At 40.1% G+C, this 20,568-nt stretch overlaps 2 protein-coding genes across 2 annotated transcripts in view; one reads left to right on the top strand and one right to left on the bottom strand.

Moving 5' to 3' along the window:
- The first annotated feature begins 3,548 nt into the window (after positions 1-3,548).
- On the top strand, positions 3,549-5,914 carry OXER1 (oxoeicosanoid receptor 1). Its single transcript, XM_044659460.1, has one exon. The coding sequence runs from the start codon at positions 4,898-4,900 to the stop codon at positions 5,912-5,914; it is 1,017 nt and encodes a 338-aa protein (XP_044515395.1). The 5' UTR covers positions 3,549-4,897.
- Positions 5,915-10,677: 4,763 nt separating this feature from the next.
- The window catches only part of MTA3 (metastasis associated 1 family member 3), a 195,598-nt gene continuing 185,707 nt past the window's right edge, over positions 10,678-20,568 (bottom strand). The window contains exon 17 of the mRNA XM_044659459.1: positions 10,678-11,910. Within this exon, the coding sequence (XP_044515394.1) occupies positions 11,885-11,910 (26 nt within the window). The 3' untranslated portion in view covers positions 10,678-11,884. The remainder of the gene's footprint in view (positions 11,911-20,568) is intronic.

Below are 20,568 nucleotides of genomic sequence, written 5' to 3'. Positions count from 1 at the left end.
CTCTTCTTTTGAAAGCTTTTTTTTCATACTTTTGTCCAAGGTCAGATCCCTGATCAAAGTTTGGAATTCCTGAAAAATGGAGCTGTAAAAGAGATTGCAGCCCTTTAGGGTGGAAAAGAAGAGGAAATCCGTTAAGGAATTGGAGGATTATCTTCTATGAGTCATGGATCTATGTGGGCAATTAAATGAGGGAAGATCTATGGACCTGGACAGAAAGGCTCATCTTAGGGGAAATGAATGGAGAGTTGTAGGCCCAAACCAAGATCAAGCTGCCAGTTTTTATTTAAAGTTGAAAAATAAACCAATGTCCCAGACAGAAATGGTATCTGCTTTTCCAATGACTAAAGTAACCGAGAAAGAGATCTCAGTGTAGAAGTTTAGAGAAGTAGCAAAGGAGTCATCTAAAGGAGTAGATAACAGCAGTGTAACCAAACTATGAACACTTGCTCTGTGGGCCAGGGAAAAAGTTCTGAAATTTATGAATCCTGAGAGCTGTCCCAGACAGTGTTCTCGTCTGGCCCTAGAATAGCCTGGAATTACCAATATTTCAGGGTTTCTGGGGAGGGGGAAGATTTTTCCATTTTGACTGATTTTTTTTAAGCATCTGCATGGGTGGTAGGGAGTCATTGGCAGGAATAGTGAGTGTAACCCAGCAAGCTAGCTGCAAAAGTGTAAATACTTTGAATGGAAACAAACAATATGGCAGCTAGTTGGCACAGTGGAGAAAGTACTGGGTCTGGAGTCAGGAAGACTCATCTTCCTGAGTTCGATTCTAGCCTCTGACACCTACTAGCTGTGTGACCCTGGAAAAGACACTTAACCTTGCTTGCCTCAGTTTCCTTGTCTGTAAAATGAGCTGGAGAAGGATATGACAAACCGCTCTAGTGTCTTTGCCAGGAAAACCCCAGATGGGGTCATGAAGAGTCAAATATGACTAAATAACAACATAGAGTAATAACATAAATGGAACTTTACCTGTTTGCTGCTTCACCTATTACAAAGTGAGGGAGTGGCCACATGGACTGATGATGTTGGCAATGAGCATCCTTTTAAGAGCTTAAAAAAACTGCAAAAAGTTTAATACTCTGTCTCTGAAGTGTCTGTGACCGACAGGTGCTCAATTCTTTATATTTCATGGTTTTTCTTGCTTCTTTAAGCTGTTTATATTTCTTGGTTTTGATTCACAGATAAAATATGGTCAGCTTTAATTGCCTCTGTGATGCATTTCCCTGTATCAACTGCCTGGTAGGAGGACGGTATTGAAGAATGCTAATGAGCAACTCAGAATACAACTAGATCAGCATGAGGGTCTGAGTTCCATTGAAAATAGCCCAGATTTCATCCTTAATTTGGGGGCTTTGAGTTGAAGTTAAGAGAAAATGTAATTCATAATGATCTTTTATCAACTTTCCAAAGAGCAGAACTAAACTAGATTCAGGGTTTTTTTTTTCTTTTCCTTAGGATGAAAATGAGTCAGAGCATCATTTTTCCTGTCTGGGAAAAGTCTGGGGGGCTCGCATATCCCTTGTCCTCACTCGTTCCTTTTCTTTCCCTTTCTCCCCTCTCCCCACAACCCCTGAAGCTGAAGGTAGTGATTAGGGCATAGGGACTACTTGGCAGAAGGAGAAATAGGCATGGTTGAATGTAGCTGCTCACTACCAGATTCTTTAGGTGGAAAGGGAAGTCCTCATACAGCCAAACCTTGCCATGCAGCACCTGCCAAGAGTGAGGTGAAATAGGTATTGAGAGACTTTGTGGCCACCAAGAATGCCTGACAAGGGCATTCTTTAATGTAGAATAAAGGAACCGAATCCAAAGTCACCAGTTACACTGGCTACACTCGGTCCTTTGGGGTTTTTCCCAAGTTGATTTGAGTGGCAATCAATGGCATTATCGAGGCTGATGTATTATAGCAATTTGCCTCTAACAATATGAATTGAAGATGCATTTAAAGAAAACCAGGATCCTCTTTCGGCCCCCTTGTAAAGAGCTCAAGATGCCTCCTGGAGCAATCAAGACAGAGTTGGCAAGCCCTCACTCCTATGGAGACCAAGATATGGATGCAGAAATCAACAGGGCAGTGGAGAGACCTGGCAGGTTACAAACAGCAGGAAAGGGGACAGCTTAGTGGAAAAAGCAGCTTGCTCTGATGTCAACAGAGGACCTTATAGATCTCCCAGAAGCAAGGGAGACATGAATTGCTCTTCCCATATGTTCATGTGTGTGCCCTTCTTACATGTCTTCCCATATGTAAGCCCTCTCCCTCTGGTGGTGTGTTAATAATGCTGTGGCCCTTGGCGTATGGAAATCTTTCACTGATGTCCTGTTTAATTGAATGACTTTTGCTTTTAACTAGTGTGTCCTTAGATTGGCTGATAAAACAAACACCCCAGTGGGGAATCCTGAGCTACGGTTTTAAATGGATGATGACTTGATACTAGGGTAGCACTTATGATTGAGAGAGAAGAGATGGACATGTGGAGGGGGGTAGCCAGGAATTACAAAGAAGTTGCCTAGACAAAAGTTGACAACATATGACAACTACACAGCTTGCAAGATGGCCAAAGTTGTGGCGAGAAGTGTATGTACATTAAATGGTGGAGGCAGAATATGGAACTCTGCTACCTTCTTTGAAGCTCCAGGACTGCCAGAAATCTAAGGTTCAGAAAAGCATTGTTCTGTGGGTATTCCTCACCGTGTCTCTCCAGTAGGTTTAGCCAAGCCAACTGGGTGAGCATGTAACAAGAGAGCATGGCAGCTGCTTCTGTCCCCCCTCACTCCTTTTCTTCCCTTCCACCTGAATGGGAGGCTGGGGAGGATTTAAGTCAGCAATTTTTTACACCCCTTCTGAAAGGTCACCAACTTTTGCTTTAAACAGTCATTGTAAGGGACAGCTGGGTAGCTCAGTGGATTGAGATCCAGGCCTAGAGACAGGTCTTAGGTTCCAATCTGGCCTCAGACACTACCTAGATGGGCGACCCTGGGCAAGTCACTTGACCCCCATTGCCTAGCCCTTACTGCTCTTCTGCCTTGGAACCAATATAGTATTGATTCTAAGGTGGAAGGTGAGGGTTAAAAAAATAGTCATTGACGTAACTAATAACTCCATATTCATGTTTGTATTATATGTATACATGTGTAATATGTATATACATGCACACACATATATGTAATATACATGTGATTCCTATGCTTGGATTCCCAAAATATGCTCATCTGTGGCTGTCAATTCCAGATTGCAGTAAATGTGGTTTGAGAGGCCATCTTGAAAGAAGGGAAAGAGGAAGTGCCATTCTTCACAGGGCCAGTTTTTGGAGGAGAAATCCCTGGTCTCTCGGAAGCGGACAGAAAATGATCCCATACTGAATGGGGACTTGGTTGAAGAGACTTCTAGCTCAGGTGTTGTAGGCACTCAAAAGACACAAATTTGAGGGACCAGGAGAGAATCACCCCATACCATTGTGATGGGCCTGTGTGAACTTGAGTCAATTCAACAATTCAATTCATTTTAACCAACATTTATTAAGTGCATTTATTAAGTATCAGGCACTCTACTCTGCACCGGAGTTTCCCAGAGGTCGCTGAGTCAGATAAGAGCCTCAAGAAAGGCAAATTGTCTAACCTCCTCAGGACACATCTGGTCTATTTCCTGCCCTGTGTCTACTTACTTCTCCATGATTTTCAGGAACTAGAAAGATGTACTGGAGATGGGCAGGTAGCTTGGGAAAATCCAAGGGTGGGAAAGTCCAAGGGCATTACATTAAGGGAGTGCCATGTCAGGCTGAATAAGCAGAGAAGCAGCCAGGCAGGGCAGCAGGTGGGTCCTGGCAGCCAAACTGAGCTGGACATTGGGGTAGCCTGATGGCAGCCAGCAGGGAGGGGGTCACAGGGAAAGGAATCCAGATCCTGGGGACTATAAGGGATTAGGCACCAAAGCAGTGACTTCAGGCTCACAAACAAGACAAGAACACAGTTAACAAGGCGGAGCGGCTTAATTACAATAAACAATGTAAGAGTCCAGTTACTAGAACTGTATGTTGTACAAGTTCAGTAAACAGTAGGTCTGATTTGAATTGATGCAAAGCCCTCATCTCTGAATCAATTCAATTCCGCAAATATGTATTAAATATTGACCGTGAACTGTACTAAGTGCTGGGTATATGAAGATGAAATGACAGTTTCTGTCCTCAGAATTTATAATCTGAGAGGAATGATAAAACATGTTCACGAATAAATAAGAAACCAAAGTAAAATGTTTAAACTAAGTAAATTTGTGGTGAAAATGATCATTTTCAGCTATGAAATCAGACCTCTGAGGTGGGCCATGAAAGATCTTTCTCTAACCCAGAGGCTGGACTAATCCCAGAGTATCAGAGCATGATGTCAGATCCCGTATCCTAAAGCCCAGGATAGGTTGGGGAATAAATTACTTTAGCCACAGGGCTTAGAGGAATTAGAATCAGAGAGGCAAATCATCACTCCACCTCTCACCCCTCCCTCTACCAGACACAGAGTTTTCTTGTGGAGGCAGCTCTGTGTCATTTTTCAGGCAAATGTAACCCCAGTGCTAGGCTTGGGGTCCCCTCAGGAGGTCAAACAGAACACAGCGGTAGTGGGACTGAAAGTTCTTCTTTGCTTCTGATCTTGATAAGTGGTGAGAACATCAGATGGAAACCCACGGATATTACACAATTGACTATTGCCGTCTTATTTCCTGTGGTTGACTTTTAGACCTCTAGTTAGCTTTATTATTTGTTTTAGTAGAATCTAGTCCTGTGATCATCATTGAAGGTAACTGGATGGGCAACATGAGAATCTGAAGTGATCTCCCATTCTTCAGGATCTTTGCAGTGGTCCAAGCCATCGTCTTCCCAGCTCTTCAAGATTTTGAAGTACAATGTCGGGAGAGAAAGTGTCCACTTGCGACCTGAGAGCAACCCCTATCTTGTCAGCCTTCTTGGCACCAGTGCTGACTTTGGAGTGTATTGTAGGGCTATTGGGAAATGGCTTTGCATTCTTCATCTTCTGTGTCCATATCCAACCTTGGAAATCTAATACCATTTTTCTCCTGTGCCTAGTAATCGCTGATTTCCTCCTGATCATCAACTTACCCTTTCGGATTGATTATTATCGCCATGGCCAGAAATGGAATTTTGGACCTGGTGCCTGCAAAGCTAACCTCTTCATGATGTCCACTAACCGTACAGCCAGCATTATCTTCCTTACTGCTGTTGCATTTAATCGCTATCTGAAGGTGGTTTGGCCCCACCACACATTGAGCCGGGCATCTGTCAGATCAGCAGCCCAGGTTTCTGTGGGGTTGTGGGTGCTCATCCTGCTCATGAATGTGCCCCAACTCCTGAACAATGTCCAGCCTGTTTACTCCAATGCTTCTTGTCTCAGCTTTACAACAAACAATACAAACCCTGCCCAGCGCTGGCACCACATACTCTATGGGCTGGAATTCTTTCTGCCACTGGGAATCATCCTTTTCTCCATCTTCAGCATCATCTTCACCATCAGACGACGGAACCTGGGCAAGCAAGCAGGAACACGACGGGCAGTACTTGTACTGGGAATAATTGTCACTGTCTACATCTTCTGCTTCTTGCCCAGCATTATCTTCGCTATAGCCTCTGTCCTAGCTCAGCGACTCAATAATTGCCCTGCCCTCAACATCTACACAGAGCTGTTCCATGGAGCACTGGCCTTCACCTACCTCAACAGCACCCTTGATCCTGTGCTCTACCTTTTCTCTAGCCCCAATTTCCTCCACCAGAGCAAGGTGTTGCTCTGTAAGGGAGACCAGTCAGCTCGAATAAGTGATGAACAAGAGGGTGATGAAGGCAACTCTTTCTATCCAGCTAGGTTGACAGATTCAAGGAGGGTAGATACAGGAACTTTGCAGGATTAGGTCCAGATATTGGTCTCTAGGTAAGAAGCCAAGCCAACTCTTTGCCCTACTCCCCCCTTAGTCTTATCTAGCATTAGGAAAACATCTGAGAAACTTGGACAAAGGGATTTGATTACACTGGTCATTGGGCTCCAACGTACAAATTTTGGCTGATGGGAACAGAACCTTTCTAGTGAACTTGCCCTTTCCCAGTCAGCTCTCAGACTTTAAAAAAGTTCTAAAGAAGAGAGCTAGACAGATATGGCTGCAGAGGGATGGGTTTCTCAGATGATACGAAAGACTTCTCCATGTCCCAATCTCAAACCAGTGGTGAGACAGGCCTTGGAAGATAGAGTCCTAGGACTTCGAAGGGGCTTGGAAATGGATCATGCTTGGTTTCCTCAAAGCTAAGTTCAGCCCCCTTGTTACTAGTTCCCCTGTTCTGCCTTAATAAACCAAACTTACAGAAGGAACATCTAACCTTGTGTCTGGTGTTTGTTCCTGTGATCTTGGCCACAGCACTAAATCACTGAAGTTCGGGACAAAAATATACCAGAAGCACTCAGGGAGTGAACGTGTGCGTTTGTATGTGTGGTGTTTGATGGTGCAAAGACCCTCCCCTAGGGACGTGTACCTGGTGTTGAGTCGGGTATCCACATGTAAGTCAAAACTCTCTGTTGAGCCCTACTAAGTATGCCTTAAGACTGATCCTTCCCCTACCCCAACTCCATCTTTTCACCTAAATCCACCCCCAAAGAAAATGACATTTTATCTTTAGGGCAGGGATGGCTAAATTCCGTAGATTCTATCCTAAAATCTTATCTCCATTAGGGTCCCAAGAAGTTGGTGGAGGTTGAGATGGCCTCCTGAAGAGCATCCTGAGGGATCAAGGACGTCTCTAAATCTCTCTCTCCTCAATAACTCATTAGGGATCCATTCTCTATGAATTTATTTGAATTTTTCAGGAACCTAAGTATATGTGTAGGCCGAGTTCACTTTTGGAGAAATAAATCTGCTCAGTCATTGCCCATCCCTGGGTGAGGCAGGCTGACTTAAGGTGACCTTAATCCAACTCCTAGAGACCCCTCCTTCTGGTGTCTAGTTGAGGAAAGGCCGTTCTTCTGTCTCCTTTGTGATTTTATCCACTGTCACTCCAGATTCTATTCATTCTAGAGTAGGTACTCTTTACCTGTTTTTGTGTATCATGGACCCCTTTGGCAATCTGGCAAAGTTTATGAATTCCTTCTCAGAATAATGCTTTTAAATACATTAAATATATATTTTAAAAATTCATGGATCCCAGATTAAGAATGCCTTTTCTGGAGCAATGAAGCCACCGTCTGTTTATTGCCTTCACCTATGTAGTTCCTTTTGAAATTAATTTTTAAGAGTTAGAAGGACCTTTCCAAATTAAGAGTCCAAGCTTTTTACTTTTACAAATAAAAATGTAAATGCCCTCAGGGCTTTATCTCTGGGATATTCCCACCACCTCACCTTCATTTTCTGAAAACTCTCCCAAACTAGACAATAGCAGAAATCTGCAGGTCTCCTCTAAAATAGAGAATGGTTGAGATTTTAGTATGCCTCTTTTCTACCTCCTGCCTTCTTCCCTATTTCTTGCTTCCTAGAGATTCCAATCTTCATTGGGGAGGAGGGATTAGAAAGTATTACTTATTTCTCGTAAATGTTTTCCCTAACCTTGATTAAAAAGTAAAACAAAACAAAACAAAAAACAGGGGAAGGTCATAAGTCCAACCCAGTTCTGAGCTCGGTTTTAATTTTCTGATTAAGGAATTTCATGGAAAGCATTATCTGAATGGGTACAAACATTGCACTTGTTTCTTCCCATGTCAGAGCAGCTTCTCCTGGGGGTGGTTTGGGGCCAAACTATCTAGAATCTAAAGAGATTTTCCCCAGTTGCAGCTTGGGGATTTTGAGGCCAAGGGAATAATAAGGAACACTACTCATTCAGACTTAATCCCCTGTCATCATTAAAGTTCAATCAGAAACTTTCAGGGGTGGTGAAACACAAAATCTGGTCAGGTTATTGACCCTGACGGTGGTTTCGATTTATTTGTCTAAAAATAAATGTGCAGTATGACTCCTGAGGCTAAACTACTGGAAAGCAAGGGCTTTGCCCTTTTTTTTCTCAGGGATGTTCACAAAATTAACTAGAGGTAGCCATGGCACTATCATATAAAGAATACTGGCTTTGAAGTCAGACCTCAGATGGAATCCAGCTCTGCCATCAAGTGGCAGTGAGACTCTGGACCAGCACCTTACTCTCTCTGTGTCTGGTTCCTTTTCTAGAATGCCTGGTTTGCGCTGGTAACTCACAGCAACACCACAAGCATTGGGGACGGCGAGGGAGTGAGTTGGGGTCCATGATACAAGCAAGGACAAAGCCTCTGGGTTGTGGTAGTAGCTGGGAGGAAGCATAGTGGAGTTGGGGAAATAGCCCCCTTGAACCAAATGAAGCAATCAACATATCTTCTGGTTGCATCAGATCCTCAATGTGTGATATTTAAACACAAAGAGAGGTGACTTCTCCCTTCTTCAAGTATCTCCAGTCCTAACAGAAGTGAGGACTCTTGGATTACAGAAAGAATACTTCTTGTAGACTCAGAGAATCTAAGAGCTGGAAGGGACTTTATGGGTCCTTTAAATCCAAACCACCATCCAGGTCCTGAATCCTTTTATTTTCTTGCATCTCCCAGCAGCTTATCCCCCAGCCCTTATTTGAACTTAGTATAATTGGGCATATACCTTACTGGGAAGAAAGCATGTCTAATCTCATCATTGTAGTCAGAAGAACTAAAACCAGGTCTAAATTTTTTTTAAAAATCTAAAAAAAAAAAAAAAAAAGGCTGGGGCAGCTCGGTGGCTCTGTGGATTGAGAGTCAGGCATAGAGACGGGAAGTCCTGGGTTCAAATATGGCCTCAGACACTTCCTAGCTGTGTGACCCCCATTGACTAACCTTTACCACTCTTCTGCCTTGGAACTAATACACAGTATTGATTCTAAGATGGAAGGTAAGGGTTTTAATTTTTTTTTTTTAATGGACCAAGGCTAATGGAAATTGGGCTCTGAGATAGTTGGAATTTTAACAGAAATGTTGAAAACCTGACCAATAGCTTATTTCAGTTTTCTTCTAACTACTCATGCCATAGGGAGGAACTGGAGACAGAAAGGGAGTGATGCAAGCATAGATAAAAATTGTCAGCTTTAATGTGACTTCAGTCATAAGAGCAGAGCTTTTATGCACATTTACTTTGCTGTGTGTGTGTGTGTGTGTGTGTGTGTGTGTGTGTGTGTGTGTGTGTTTGTGTGTGTTTAAAACTCCCTGGGATATATGGATCAGACTACAGGGAAACTTGCCATGCTATAGGGATTTTATAGTCACAGAATGGGAGAGTCGGAGAAACCTTCTAAAGTAGAAATGAGTCTGATAGTCAGATGAAGTTGGATCAGAAAGTTAAGTGGTACTTTTAAAACTCTCCCCTTCAATCCCCCACCAGCATTACATTTCAGCCTGCTTCTAGGAAGCTTGGGGAGTGGCTCCAGAGAACCTTCAAATTGACAAAGGTTCCCTTTTGAATGAAGTTTACAGGGAGCCAGCACCCTTTCAATGTTGAATGTAAAAAGTTACCTGGGTCCAGTGCCTAGGATACTATTCATACCCTTTAAAGCCTGGCCCCATAGAGACAACTCCCTGAACCTGGTGAATGGTCCATCTTGTAACATCCTCAGAGGATGGAGTTATCAATGGCCAAATTCAAATCAGAAGGCTGCATTTATTAAGGGTTTTCAAGGGGGACAGAAGAGGACAAGGGGTCATTTAGTCTCTTAGCAAAAAGAAAAATATTCTTATAACAGGAACAGATTAGAGGTCTATCATGTAGCCCATGCAAGCAGGCAGACAAATTTGATTTTTTTTTCCCTTCACCTCAAGGGCCACCCTTAAAGGAATCTTTTTGGACCTTCTAAGCCCCTGATCTCCTTTTCTCATTCTGGTCTCCATTTATCTGGCTCCTTTTCTGGTACTCAGTCATTAACTCATACTACTCCAGGGAACAGACCTGGAAATATTCCTGGGTTGCCCTCATAAAAAAAAAAAAAAAAGCAATTAACATCTATGGAAGTCAAGTAAATCATTGAAACTTTTACCAAGAGTATCATCCCATTGTGCATCTCGTTCTCTTATGTTCACTTAAATCCATCTATTAAGGATACAGCTAACCAGAGAAACAGGGACCCTAAGGCTCATTCAATTCAATGTTGTCTCACAACTCCTAGAGGTTTAAATATTGTAGGGACAGTGGTCTGAAAACAATGTGGCGTGTGCCTATAGCTCCTACATATTTCCCTCCTATTTCTAGGTGGTAGAGAAATGGGACTTAAAAGTTATGTATGTGAAAAGTCAGGTTCAGGGATGTCATCTACATGCTGCCTATTGACCTTGGGAAAAGAAGGCCACATTCACCTTTCCAGGGAGAATTATTTATTTGCGCGCGCTCTCTCTCTCTCTCTCTCTCTCTCTCTCTCTCTCTCTCTCTCTCTCTCTCTCTCTCTCTCTCTGTCTGTCTGTCTGTCTGTCTTAATTCAGCCTCAGCTGATGATTAGTTGTAAAGACACAAAGGACTGGTGCTGAGGATGGGTGTTCAAGTCAACAGATAAAGAGAAGCAATCCTGTGCTCATGCTGATTCCCTGGGGCCTCCAAGATCTGTTTCTCTCTCTCTCTCTCTCTCTCTCTCTCTCTCTCTCTCTCTCTCTCTCTCTCTCTCTTTCTCTGCACCTCTCTCTCTTTCTGCCTCTCTCTCTCTGCCTCTCTCCCTCTCTTCCTCTCCCCTTCCATCTACCTAAAGGGCAAAGTTGTCCTTTGGTGGACAGATGTCAGTCTCAGCTTGTCTCAGCCATTCAAGGGGAGACCCAGCCCCAGTTTATCCTCTATTGGTCTGTCCTTTGGATAAACTGCAGGGATCACTTGGTAAACAGGAGCTCAGAACACCTGGATCATCATCAGGGAGAAGAATGAACATCCCCTTAGAAAGGGAAGAAAATAATTTGTGTCATATCATTTATGACAAATTTGAAGCAAAGTTTAAGCACTAGAAGGTAGGGAGGGGAGTGAAGGTCATCTAAGAGCTACATGTGAACATTAAGGCCTCAGGCTATATCCAACAATAAAAAGACAAGGAAAGAGGCTTTCACAGAATCACAAAAGGCAATTTCTGCTTCTTGAGACAGATAATTCTGGAGAATCTTGCTGCCCAGGGGGAGAGACAGTTTTCCATTAAAAAACCAACCAACTAAACAACAACAACAAAAAAAAACCCAAACCACACAACTAAGAGGTTGGCATCAAAGAGGAAGTTATGTGAAGGTGGTATCAAAGCTATGTGACTGTGATGCCTGGAAAAGGAGAAAAGATGTCACAGCAGGCTGTATATATATGTATATATATGAGCGTATTTCGTATGAATTCTTTCAGAAAGATGTTATACCCCCTCTTAGACACAATTACAGAGCCTCACAAACCACAGTTGGGTTGATCCATGAAATGTGACTGTCTCTCCAAGGCAGCAGGGCTCAGGTCTTGCTTCATTCTAGGAGATACAGCTGACCATTTATGTGCTCAAAAGGAGGAAGAGAAAAACTGTAAATTCTGTGATGCTAGAGGGCTGCAGAGAGACTAGGTTAAGGTAGTATAAACTTTCATCTCCTCCATTCCCAAATGGGTCCTGCTCTTGGGCAGCTAGTATCTTGAGAGGCTAAGGGAGGTGCTATTGATTCACAAAATGGAGATGTAGCTTTGGGGATCTGAACTCAAATTTCCCCACTGAGGGCCATCGACTCTGTGTGGGATCAGGTCATGGGGGTTTCAAGCTGGAATGTGCCAGGAGCACAAGTGCCTCTTCCTAAGCCAAAGCTGTGAACATCAGTGGGACAGTGAAGAGAGTCTTGGTTTGGAGGATGGGATGAGGACACCTCAGTCTGAAACACAGCATGTGAGTTCTGGAAAAGAGAGAGAAAAAGAGAGAATTGGGGTCAGCAGGTGTACAGTCAATGCAGAATGTGAAGCTAATGGTCAGTAAGGGAAAGCTTTTGCTCCACTTAGAACATAATCTAATCCTAAACTGATCAGGAAATGTTCATAGAGGCAAGCTTAGACTACTGCTGACACCTGTTCTGTGAACACCTTGGGAAATATAATTGGGACAGAAAGGGAACGGGAAGATACATGTGACTGAAGGTATTTTTATTTTTTAAAGATGCAAATAAATCAGTCATGATTTTTTTTAAACCCTTACCTTCCATCTTAGAATCAATACTGTATATTAGTCCCAAAACAAAAGAATAGTAAGGGCTAAGCAAATGGGGTTAAGTGACTTGCCCAGGGTCACACAGGCAACAAGTGTCTTAAGGCCAGAACTGAACCCAGGTCCTCCTGACTCCAGGCATGGCTCTTTATTCACTGACTCTCTTAGCCACCTCAATAACAATTTGTTGTTGTTCAGTCATCAATCTTATCCAACTCTTTGTGACCCCATTAGGGGTTTTCTTGGCAAAGATACTCAAATGATTTGCCATTTCTTTCTCCAGCTCATTTTGTAGATGAGGAAACTGAGGTCAACTGGGTTAAAACACTTGCCCAGGGTCATACAACTAGTAAGCATCTAACACCCAAATTTGAACTCAGGAAGATGAGTCTCCCCGATTCCAGGCCCGGAACTTTACTGTGCTACCAGCGGCCTAGCTATGGGAGTGACCAAGAAGTTAGCATAGAAAAACTAGTCATTACAAAGTGAGTTCTCCAAATGGGTTGTGAACATTTCACCAAAGGTGAGGAGCTCACCAATGTAGTCCCAATTCAAACACTGAAATAATCACTCAAATTGCCACCAAATTGCAATGAAAACCCCAAGGGGAAGGGTGAGCTTTCATCTCCCTTTGGAATGCTTGAAGAAATCAAGGAATCCTGGTAGGAATGAGTAAATGAAAAACAGTTGTTGTCTGCAGACTATAGCAATACCATCTTGTGTTACTCACGAGATTTCAAAACACAGTTTTGAGGGAGGTTTTTGGCAGACTCTACCAGAGATTTGAGGTTGCCCAAGATGAATGTATTTCCACTAGAATGCTAGTTTGCTAAGAGTGGGCAGATCTATCCAGATGCTCTTCAACTCTCCACTAGTTTCCCTTCTTGCCTCAATCACTTTAGCAGCATAGTGCACCAATCCAAGGGAGAGATGTCAATGTTTAAGTGAAGATTCAAAAACTTCCCTTCTCAAGGGACTGAGCTGATGCAGAATCATAAAATCTCATGTTCAGAAGAAGACCATGGAGGCTCTTTTGGTCTAGTACCTGAATATGAATGCTTCTAGGGCATATCTGACAAGTCATCATGTAGCCTTTGCTGAAAGCCTTCTAGGGAGAGGGAATCCAGTTCCTTCCATGGGAGCCCATTCCATCTTTGGAAAGCACTAAATTATGACTACATTTTCCCTTAAATTTCTCTTGTAGTAATTTCCATCCATTCATTATTCTGCCCTCTGAGGTCATGCAGAACAAAGCCAATTTATTTTCTAGAGGTCTGCTCCTCAAATACTTGAAAGTAGTTATCATGCCCTATTAAATCTTCTTTTCTCCAGGTAAAGCACTCCCAGTTCCTCCAACTGATTAGTATATGCATGATCTTGGCACTTTTGACCATTCTTTAGATGTTCTCCAATTTATCTCTCCCAGAAATGAATGCAAAACTTCAGTAATGGTCTGACCTAAGTAGAGTATAATGAGACTATCACCAACTTAGTCCTGGATAGTATGCCTCTCTCCAAGTAGCTGAAGGCAGCATTAGCTTTTTTGGTTGCCATAGCACAATTGACCTGGAAGTACACTAAACCCATAGATCGTTTTTCACATGAATTTGTGAATCTATACATACCTTATTGCATTTTTTTGGAAATAATTTTTTGCATTAGATTGTGAGCTCCTTGAGAGTAGAGACTGATTTTGTCTTTCTTTTGAATCCTAGCAGTTAGCATCTAAATAAATGCTGTTGACTTGACCTTTTTCCATCTCATATTGTGAAGCTGATTTTTAAAAAATCTAAGCATAGTGGGTCAGCAGATAGAGTACCAGGTCTGGAGATGGAAATGTCTGGGTTCAAATTTGGCCTCAGACATTTCCTAGCCATGTGATCCTGGGCAAGTGACCTAACTCCATTTGCCTAGTCCTACCACTCTTTTGCCTTGGAACTGATATATCAATTCTAAGACAGAAGGTAAGGTTAGTTCAAAAAATCTAAGTATAAGGTTTCAGACTTAACCTTATTAAATTATTTAATTTTGCCCAATGACAAGATCATTTTGGAATCTGATTTACATCTCACTATCCCATCCAGCTATGTCATCTGCAATTTTGATATGGATCACTTCTAGTCTATCCAAATCACTGATTTAGATTTCTGAGCAGCTCCACTAAAAATCACTAAAAATTAAACTCTTTTATTAGTTCTGCATCCAGCTGCTAGACCAGATCTGTATCTACCTCATGTATTAATAGTGGAACTTGCCATATTTTCCCCATGAATAGCTTGGGAGACTTGATCAAAGACTTTGCTGAAATCTTCTTAATTGGACTTGTGATCTTTTCAATTTGGATGTTCTCTTCGACACTGCCAAACATAAACTATCCAGACTGGGTCAGCTTGTGAAACTCTTTCCTTTTCTTCCCACAAATTCACCAATGGAGTCACTCGACATATACTGGAGATCTTCCTCACTTTCTCTTGATATTGTGAAGATACCAGTGGAGCAATAAGCTTGTCCCTTACTCTAGTCAAATGGCCAGATTATTTTCTTTAAATCATAAATTTCCTTGATGAAATCCTTCCTCCGTGTTCTTCAAAGTTCCTTAACTTTTAAATTTTGTAACCTGCTCATATTGATTCATGTGCATCTCTACTGCCTTTTGGGCAATAATTATTTTTAATTCATTGGAGACTTGCTTCACAAATTGCAACAACACACTACTGGAACAATATTAGTGTTGGTTAACAAGATGGAGTTTTGCTTATGAAATTTAGGAACATTAAAAGAACTCTGTAATTTTCGGAAGGCAATCTAACCCATGTTTTTCTTCTTGTTTGATTCTAGACCCAATGTATGTGTGTGTGTGTGTGTGTGTGTGTGTGTGTGTGTTACACATGCTCACCCTCTCCCTCATACACATACACTCACACACACACACACAATTTGTAGGTTGTTCATCCAAGTATAAGTCATATTATTATCAATAAGCAGTTTTTATCCACTTAGTTTTCCCTATGAGAATAAGTAAAATTTTTTAAGCAGTTGAGTCATTTTTCAGTCATATCTGACATTTTGTGACTTCATTTGGGGTTTTCTTGGCAAAGATACTGAAGTAGTTTGCCATTTCCTTCTCTAGCTCATTTTATAGATTCAGAAACTGCCCTAATCTTTAAAAACATTACATATTCTTTAGATGGTTCTATAATATTCCTAGGCTTACTGTACAATGACATCCAGAAATAGGAGCATCTGAAAAGTCTCACCATCCATAACGAATCCCTCTTCAACTAAGACTGTGCTGGATTCTCATCCTTGGCATCTTTGGTGAGCACACATTTTCCTCTTTTCTACCTGGCTTGATATTTATAATTAGAGGATGGTCAAATGAGGTTCTCACACTATTGTTAAGTATTCTAAGGAATATTAAATAATTTTGATGTCTCTATAGGAGACACCCATGTTGAAAGAGACCTTTTAAGGCAGCCTTTTGCCCTACTGAATTAAATGTAGTTTTGGTTTTTTTTTGACAGGGTCACTATGCTGGTAGATCAAGAGAATGCTATAAATAAAATTTATTTAAGATTCTCACAAAGGTCCTCCAAATAAGTCAGCACCTATACTTTGGTTATTTGTTAACTTCAATGCAAAAGTCAGAATAGGTGAGAATGGTGAAAAATGCAGTAGGGGCAGTTAGGTAGCTCAGTAGATAGAGCCAGGTCTGGAAATAGAAGGTCCTGGGTTCAAATCTGACCTCAAGACACTTCCTAGGTATGTGACCTGGGCAAGTCATTGTTTGCTGGGCCTTTACCACCCTTTTGTCTTGAAACTAATACTCAGCATTTATTCTAAGATGGAAGATAAGGGTTTGAAAAAAATACATTAGGAAATTAGGAAAAAATAATAAGAAAGGTCAAAGACTGATAAGCAACACAAAAGCGCCATATCTATTTATCTATAATTAATATTTTTTTTTGAGGAAAGAATTAATAGGTGCTGGACATGGTGGGTGTGGAATTAAGAGCAACAAAAGAAAAAAGGAATTTATTACATTTTAATAGATAAGAAATGATTTATTATTGATAAGGAGTCAGTCTTGAATAAAATGTCTTTGTACAGTCAGACCACTGAGTGATTCCAGAATGAAATCTCCTCTTGCTCTTTTTCACTCTTTGAAGGATGAAATTTTGAAGACATTCATAAACAAAGAATGAAATGAGCAGAATCAAGAGAACAATTTATATACCAAAACACTGTAAAGACAAACAACTTTGAAAGCTCTAAAAATTATGATCACTGCAATAACTATCTATCATTCTGGAGAATGATAAGATATACTATGCATCTCCTAACAAGAGAGTGATAGTGTCAAATCAAATTTTTGTATACAGCTAATGAGGGACTCTTTTTTGGCTGACAATTTGTTACGAGTTTTGTTTTCTCTTTTTTCAGTGGAATGAGAATAGGAGGGAGAGAAAATAGATTTGTTCATTTTTTAAAAAACTTTAAAATAGAAGTTCTTGATCCCATAATACTGTTAGTAGGTCTATATCCCCAAGGAGATGAAAGAAAAAAGAAAAGGCTCCATATGAAGAAAATTACTTAGAGCTGTTCTTTTTGTGGTGGCAAAGAATTGAAAACTGAAGGGATGCTCATCAATTGGGGGAATGGCTGAACAAATTATTACATAGGAATGTGTAAGATATTATTTTGCTTATAAATAATGAAGGAAAATTGACTGTGAAAGAATTAGTAACTCTGATCGATACAATGATCCAATGCAGTTTGAAAAGACTCATGATATAAATGCTCTCAACCTCCAGTTAGAAAATTGATGGACTTAGAATGCAGATGGAAATAATTTTCTTTCTCTTGCCTTTTTTTTTTCCAGAATATGACTTCCATGGAAATATATTTTGCATGGCTATATATGTATAATGGGGATTGTATATTTTGCTTTCTCAAAGGGGAGGAGCTAGGTGGAGAGGAATAGAATGTGAAACTGAAAATTTTTTAAGTTATTAAAAATAGTTTTGAGGGTTCAACAGATGTGGAATGTTGCATGTACTTTCAGATGAAGTCAATGAATTATTAGTTTTGCCTTATTTTTCCTTTGTTACATAGACGTCTCAGAGTGGGGGAAATCTGTAAATATTTTTAATATCATAATAAAACACATAAATACAACTTTTTCTATTAGTATAAAGAATAAACAAACAGGGATGAAATGATCATTAAGCCAAGTTAAGAAATTATTAGCTGCTTTATTTTGGAGGAAGATAGTGTAACCTCTAACAGAAGCTGAAATAACTGAAGTCCCCCAAACATTAATATATCATGTTTTGTGCCAGGTTTGTGATGTTTCCTGAATTCCCTATTTCTTCCCTCTTTTTGTCCAGATAGTATACTCTAATAGCAATATCAATTCTATTTTTGTCTCTCTTGCAGTGTTAATAAAAGATTATCCTCAAGTCATAAGTACCTCTGGGAGGAGCATATACCTTAACAGAAACCAGTAAAAAAAAGAGCCATTACAATCCTAGATAGAGCTATGCCTTTGGAACCCCACATGTTAAATGGGTAAGACCTAGGGTTCTTCCCAGTATTTTACTAAAAAAGGCAGGCTCAGGGGACGTGCTATGGAAGAACATTAATTAAGCATAATAAAGATAAGCTTTAGTTCAATTTCCTTTAGAAGCCATTCATGGCCTTTTCACTTAGAAACCTGTCAAATACTTTAAAAATTCCTTTATATTTCCTTCCAGTACACCTCTTAGAAAAATGAGTGTCCATTTATTACCTATTATATGAAATATTACCTCTTTTAGTTTATCCAAAAGGTTGACTTTCAAGTTTCAAAGGGTACTCCCTCATTCTAGTATTTTAGGATTTGGTAAATAATTCTATTTTCACCTAAGCATTCATGAATTGATAGGCTTTGATGGCATTCTTTTCTTAGTTTTTAGCTTTTCAAGCTAGAAAATCCTACTCTTAATTATTTTCTACATTGGCAGCCTCACTTCATGCTAACCCACAAATACACTGGGTCATATCCCAAAATAATGTAAGCCCTTTAAGTGTAAGGGCTCTTTCTCTTTTTCTAGTAAACATTGTAAATGCTTAATAAATATTCATTGAATTGGAGATCTTTCTCTGAGCTGTCTTTGGTTCCATTATTTCTATCTTTAGGTTCAACAATCAGAACTGTACACTATAGTCACAGTAAATATTCATTGTAGTTTCATACAAGGATAGAATAATATTTATTACATTTCTAATACTGTTCTTGATGGCATGTAATGTTTAGTTAGTTTTTCAAGCTATAATGGCATATTGGGTTTATGTCTAGAGGGAATAATCTAGGATGACTTTCATGCCTTGAACTCAGAGCCCTTCATTATATATGTAGTTTGAAAGATGCACTCCAAAATGTACTACCCTTACATTTGCCCACATTAAAACATTTCTTCTCATTTATATAGACATGTAAAATCATCCTAGAGTTTATTTCAACTACCCAAAATTTAGTTCCTTCTGCAAATCTGGAGACTGTACTACCAATACTCTAACAAACTAATGACCAATACATCTAGGCATTCAGGGATAAAGGCATGGTAGATATTCAGATACAGATGTTAATATACCTGCTAGGGCCTCAGTTACTTTCCTGTGGGCTTCTTGCACAGTATCCAAATAAATGAATTTTTAAACTGGACACATATTTAACAGAAAAGAAGTTGTTCACTCAGAGTACAGGACAGTGGCACCTCCAAATGGAGCCAGATGATTTTGGCTCTAGGTTGACCTCTTCATGAGAAGCCCAATGTTGTGTTCCTGGATGGCCAATCTGGAATTATCCCACAACACTCCAGGAAAGTATAATAGATTACCTAATACATCTTCCTTCCATCCCCCATTTCCACTCAGACTTCAATAGCTTTAGAGTACATAAAGACAATCTAAACACACTCTCTGCTCTTACACATGGCTTCACATTCAATAAGCCCTGGAAATATAGTGGCCCATTTTCAAATAATAAGAAACACTGAGATGCTCTAGTTGATTTAACCAGGTTATGATAGTATGCCTCAATAAAGGATTGCCAGAGGCAAGTTCAGAGCTGCTTTTTTTGCTCATTTGAATAAAGTTTGTTAGTTTTCTATAAACAGTATTTCAGATTTTAAAGTCAGGAAATCCTTTGTGTCTGTTGAAATGGCATATAAACTGTGACAGAAGGCAGCCCAGGCCTGTAGAGAAAGAACAGTGCCATCAGCTGTTCCTACTGATCTATTCCTGCTGGGATTCACAGGGACAGCATATGTATCCCCAGAGTTTGCTCACTGGCACAGCATCACTTACTGCCACCAGTTTCCTGGAGCTCAGATGCCAGAAGTTGGAGATGTTGAATAACTGATTTCAGAAATAAGGCACATGCATGATCCTGTGGATACCCTGGATGACAATATTGTATATACAGAAATTTGATTCAAATGCGATGCCCTCTTCCCAGGAGAGTTGATAATTATATTCTTTTGCTGCCCAAAAGGAAGGAACAAGGGCTCAAATACCTGATATCTCAAGTAGGAAAAAATGGGAAACCATACTAATCCCAAAGGATGATATTTCCTTTGTATGAAAAGTCAAATATACCACAAAAACTAAGTGATAAATCAATAAATATTGGTTGAAAAAAATTCAGTTTCCTAAAAAAATTTCCCTCTTATCATCAACACAATTTCAAATGATGAGAAACAGTTGAAATTCCAAACCCTAAAATCCTTTAAGGTTTCCTTCTTTTCTGGATGCCATCACTTCTACCTTGACTCAAAAAAATTCTACTTCCTTGAATTTGGACCAAGACATAACTAAGATAAAAAAGTCCTACTTGGAAATTAAAAAAAAAATAAAATAAAAGGTATAAAAGTATATAGAAATGTTAAGAGTATGACCTTTCTAGATAGTCCAGTACCATCCCTTCCTTACTTGAATTTCTTCCTTAATTTCCCCTTCTCTCTAATAATGAAGTTGGCAAGAAAAAAACAAACAAACAGGAGAATAAGGAGAGTCCTAAGAGTAGGTAACAATCTATGATTAAATAGACCATCATCTTGGTTTCTCAGTCCTTCGTTCTTTGGTTTCTTTGTCCTTCTTTCTTTGGAGTAAGGAACAGAGGAAAAAAGATAATGAAATTCAAGAAAAAGGTCATTTCCTCACATTTCATCAAAGGAAATTTCCTTTAATGGACATTACCTTTGCCTTTCCTATTAATGGTGAAAATGTACAAACACATATACCCACAGATACACTAAGACTCTACCATAATCTTCTTGATAGTTATATTATGATCTAAGAAACACAAAGA

This window comes from Gracilinanus agilis, chromosome 2 (genome assembly GCF_016433145.1).
Source record: "Gracilinanus agilis isolate LMUSP501 chromosome 2, AgileGrace, whole genome shotgun sequence".
In the NCBI taxonomy this organism is placed as follows: domain Eukaryota; kingdom Metazoa; phylum Chordata; class Mammalia; order Didelphimorphia; family Didelphidae; genus Gracilinanus; species Gracilinanus agilis.
This window is presented reverse-complemented; position numbering and strand designations above follow the sequence as displayed.

Excerpts from the sequence above, each read along its gene's own strand:
- OXER1 (XM_044659460.1), top strand. The coding sequence starts at position 4,898 with ATGTCGGGAGAGAAAGTGTCCACTTGCGACCTGAGAGCAACCCCTATC.